General features: G+C 41.6%; 2 protein-coding genes and 1 pseudogene across 2 annotated transcripts in view; 1 reads left to right on the top strand and 2 right to left on the bottom strand.

The window, feature by feature from the left end:
• Nucleotides 1-4184, bottom strand: part of LOC121923054 — a 173083-nt pseudogene that overhangs the window by 75287 nt on the left and 93612 nt on the right.
• The window catches only part of LOC121923045 (zinc finger protein 554-like), a 36027-nt gene that overhangs the window by 17364 nt on the left and 14479 nt on the right, over nucleotides 1-4184 (top strand). The gene's annotated exons all lie outside the window — the stretch shown is intronic.
• Nucleotides 195-4178, bottom strand: LOC121923028 (zinc finger protein 239-like). The gene is made up of 2 exons (XM_042453131.1): nucleotides 3855-4178; nucleotides 195-1329 (listed from the first exon to the last, which is right to left on the bottom strand). Exons 1-2 carry the CDS (start codon nucleotides 3883-3885, stop codon nucleotides 443-445), a joined length of 918 nt encoding a protein of 305 aa, XP_042309065.1. The 5' UTR covers nucleotides 3886-4178; the 3' UTR covers nucleotides 195-442.

Here is a 4184-nt window from a genome sequence, read left to right as displayed (position 1 = left end):
AGAAACTCCCATCTATCCTGAATTCCCTTCTCTTTTAGTATTCCTGACCATGGGATCACCTCCAGTATTTCTTTAAGAAGACTCTTTTCTGTAAACCCTAATAATATGATTCCACTCAACAACAAACCCACTCTGAGAAATTAAAAGCCTTCAATGAATTTATGAATGTTAATGCAATGAAGAATACATAATGCTGCAAATAAGTCAAAGGTTTATTAAATGATCCAGTAAGGGCAAGATACTTTAAAACCATAATCATTTTGGCAGAAATAGCATGTTTAAAAGATTACAACAAAGCTTTACAATACACAATCTAGATATATGAAGGCTGCCTCTCCAAAAGAAAAACATTTTCCAGTGCTCTCATTTCTACACTTTGAATTCAGTATACTTTAGGATGTCTCAAAAGGTATGAATTTTAATCAAAATATTCCCAGCAGTACTAGCATTCATATGGCTTCTCTCCAGTATGGATGCTATTGTGGTGTGTAAGGTTGTTACCTGAAGAACCACTTGCCATACTGCTGGCATTTGAATGATTTCTCTCCTGTGTGGATTCCCTCATACCAAAATATTTCTGAGCAAAACATTTCCCACGTTGCTGGCATTTGTACAGTTTCTCTCCTGCGTGGACTCTCTCATGTATATGAAGCAGTGATGTATGAGCAAAACGTTTTCCACACGGCTGGCATTTGTATGGTTTCTCTCCAGTATGGACTCTCTCATGACTCACAAGGTGAGACCTCTGAGTAAAACATTTTCCACACTGCTGGCATTTGTATGGTTTCTCTCCAGTGTGGACTCTCTCATGAGTCACTAGCTGTGGCGTGTCAGCAAAGCATTTCCCACATTGCTGGCATTTGTATGGTTTCTCTCCAGTGTGGATTCTCTCATGCTTCACAAGGTGAGACTTCTGAGTAAAACATTTTCCACACTGCTGGCATTTGTATGGCTTCTCTCCTGTGTGAACTCTATGATGACTCACAAGGGCTGACTTATGAGCAAAGCATTTCCCACATTGTAGGCATTTGTATGGTTTTTCTTCTGTGTGAACTTTCTGATGAATCACAAGGTCTGACTTCCAAGCAAAACATCTTCCACACTGCTGGCATTTGTATGGTTTTTCTCCTGTGTGAACTCTCTGATGCCTCACTAGCTGTGATGTGTCACCAAAACGTTTCCAACATTCCTGGCATTGGTATGGTTTCTCTCCGGTGTGAACTCTCTGGTGTGTTTTAACGTGTGACTTGCGAGAAAAACATGTCCCACACAGTTCACAATGGTATGGCTTCTCTCCTGTGAGGATTCCCTGATGAATCACAAATTCCTCTATAAAGAAGAACAAGGATACACAAGACTTAATTTCAGCATTAAGAGAGGAAGGGCCTCTGCAACCAACAATGAAGCTAGGCAAATTTTGCTCCTGCTCTCTCCTCCTCACTCCCATATGCCGTTTCTCCCCCCACTTTCCAACCTGCTCTCAAGCCCATCTGCACTGTTTTAGCATTTCACCTTCAGCATTTCTTCCCTGCCACTCTATTTTACACATTCTCTCTCACACACTCACTAACTCTCACAACACACAGAAAGTGTGATGCAGGAAGGAGACCCTTTGAGGCCCATTTGGTGAGAAAGATAAAATAATTAATATACAAATAAATCAATAGGAAAGGCTGAGGAAGGGGGCTGGAAGTTGGATCCCAATTTTGGTGAGGGTCAGGCTCCAGAGAGGAGCCTTAAACAGTCCTAAGACATTTCTCAGACAGTGATGGGAAACTCTTGGGGATTAGGGGATCACACTGGAACCCCATGGATCTCAGAGAGCATCTCCCATTATATCAATTGAAAAAAAATTAATAAGAATGTTTTTCTCCTCAAATTCCCTTTTAGAGGCAGTTTTGTCACTGTTGAGCCCCTTTTATTATAAGCTTAGAAAAGTATTATTGACATAGTACAAATTATGTGATCCATAATTCAGAATTTTTTTCTCCCTTCCTCGCCTATTTTCTCAGCCCCTCTCCAACAAACAGATACTCAGAGGGTATACAGTCCATTCTCACGACTCTATTTCAGTAATGTGCTCTACATGGGGCTACCCTTGTGCCTAGTCTGAAAACTTCAATTAGTACAAAATATGGCAGCCAGGTTGGTCACTGGAAACTCTAGGAGTGACTATATAACACTTATCCTGAAATCACTCCACTGGTTGCCTACTGGTTTCCAGGCAGAGTACAAAGTGTTGGCTATCACGTTTATAGCCCTACATGGCCTGGGTCCAACCTATCGAAGAGATCACCTCCTTCTGTATAATTCACCCCGCGCATTCAGGTCCTCTGGGAGGAACTTATTGCAGCCTAACTGCAACTTCCCAGAGGACCTTTTGTGCAACTGCTCCCAGACTGTGGAATGGCTTGCCAGAGGAGATCTGTCAAATTACTAACTTAGACAACTTTAAAAAGGCTGTTAAGACAGATGTCTTCTGGCAGGTCTTTCTTGAATAGAACTACTTGGCTATAAATGAACTCCCCGCACATTATGTATCATGCTACCACTCTGCCCATTAGATCATCTGTTATAGATAGTTATATTAACTGACTAAATTTTAATAGTAATGTGTTTAATTCTTTTTTAAGGGTGGGGGGGGGGGGGGGGAAGATATATGCATTATCCATTGTATCTCAAATGTGTTTTTAAATATGTAAGCTGCTTTGATTGCTTTTTTAGCAGAACAGTGGGATATAAATAAGAGTTTTATTTATTATTATTGATTGACTGATTGATTAAGTGAGGAATTTTTGTTACTCTGGGCCATTTTAGGGCAAGGGAAAGCCCTTTTCCAGAGGGGAAGTTGGAAAATGCCAAGATTCCACAGATATTGCTATGACAATTAAAGTGGACAGCCAAAAAGACAAACAAATGGGTCCTTGAACAGATTAAAACGGAACTCTCTCTGGAAGCCAAGATGATCAAATTGAGGCTCAGAGACTATGCTTATCAAATCTGCAATGACACCAGGTTGGGAGTAATAGCTAATATCCCAGAAAGGATCAAAATTCAAAAAGACCTTAATAAATTGGAAAGCTAAGCGAAAACTAACACAATGAGGTTCAACAGGGAGAAATAAAAGGTATAATACATTTTTATACACTAATGATATTATAAATATATAATAATAACAACATATTATTAGATATTGATATTCCTTCTTTTTAATTTTAAACCTGTTTTGTGAACCGAGGGCCTCCTCCCCCCCCACTGCTGCGGGGGGAGGTGGTGGCAAAAGAGGGGGGGGGGGGGGGGAGAACAACCTGCAGGCATTGGGAAGAGTAATGTGACCCCCTTCCAGGAGCCTACTTTAAATCATCCATATCTTATGATGGTGGTGGGCGGGTTTGCATCCTGGAGAGCCACCATATCCCCTTCATCACAACAGTTGAGAGGAATCAGATTATCTCTGCCCACCCATCCCGGCACGCTAAGCCTCCATCTTGGAGCTGATCTTTAATGTTTAACTTTGTGGCTGAGACCAATTTTTAGATTTCCAGGCTTCCTCCCTCCCTCTGAACATGGATGTTCCACATTAGACCAAAAAGTCCAACAGCATCCATTGGGGAATTTCGTTCCAGTGTTCTGTTTCAGTGTTGGACTATAAAACGCAGGATTCAAATTTCAACTTGGCCATGGGTGACCTTGGGCTAGTGGCATGCTCTCAGCCTCAGAGAAAGGCAAGGGCAAACCTCATCTGAACAAATCTTGCCAAGAAAACCCTGTGATAGGGCTGCCTTATGTTGGAAATGACCTGAAAGCACACACCAGCAAAGACAGGATTCTAGACAGTGAGTGTTCATCCTTACCTTGCTCCATTTCTTCTGGATCACCCTCCATTGGGGACTTTGCTTGGGTTCCAATGGATACTTCTCAGACACAGGGAATTCAGAATGAACTTCTACCAAGAGATTCTTGACCTGAAACAGCAGTAAGGTTTCAAGACACAGAATTTGGAGGAGGAAGAGAACATGGCACAGGTCTTTGAGGAAGGAGTTTGGACTTGGGGGCTATAAGACATCTACCCACAAACATCTCAGGAAAACCTTAGCAGCTCATAAGCCCTACTTGAAAAGGTGACATACGAAATAAGAGTTCAAAAAGGTAGAATATAGTATGACACTTGTGCTACTTCCCAG

This window comes from Sceloporus undulatus, chromosome 2 (assembly GCF_019175285.1).
Source record: "Sceloporus undulatus isolate JIND9_A2432 ecotype Alabama chromosome 2, SceUnd_v1.1, whole genome shotgun sequence".
NCBI classification, from domain to species: domain Eukaryota; kingdom Metazoa; phylum Chordata; class Lepidosauria; order Squamata; family Phrynosomatidae; genus Sceloporus; species Sceloporus undulatus.
Note: the sequence above shows the minus strand (reverse complement) of the source record. Positions and strands in the feature narration are given on the sequence as shown.

Coding starts and splice junctions, on each gene's coding strand:
- LOC121923028 (XM_042453131.1), bottom strand. CDS start 3,885: ATGGAGGGTGATCCAGAAGAAATGGAGCAAG. Junction 1,330..3,854: donor TCCAGAAGAAATGGAGCAAG/GTAAGGATGAAC, acceptor TCTTCTTTATAG/AGGAATTTGTGATTCATCAG.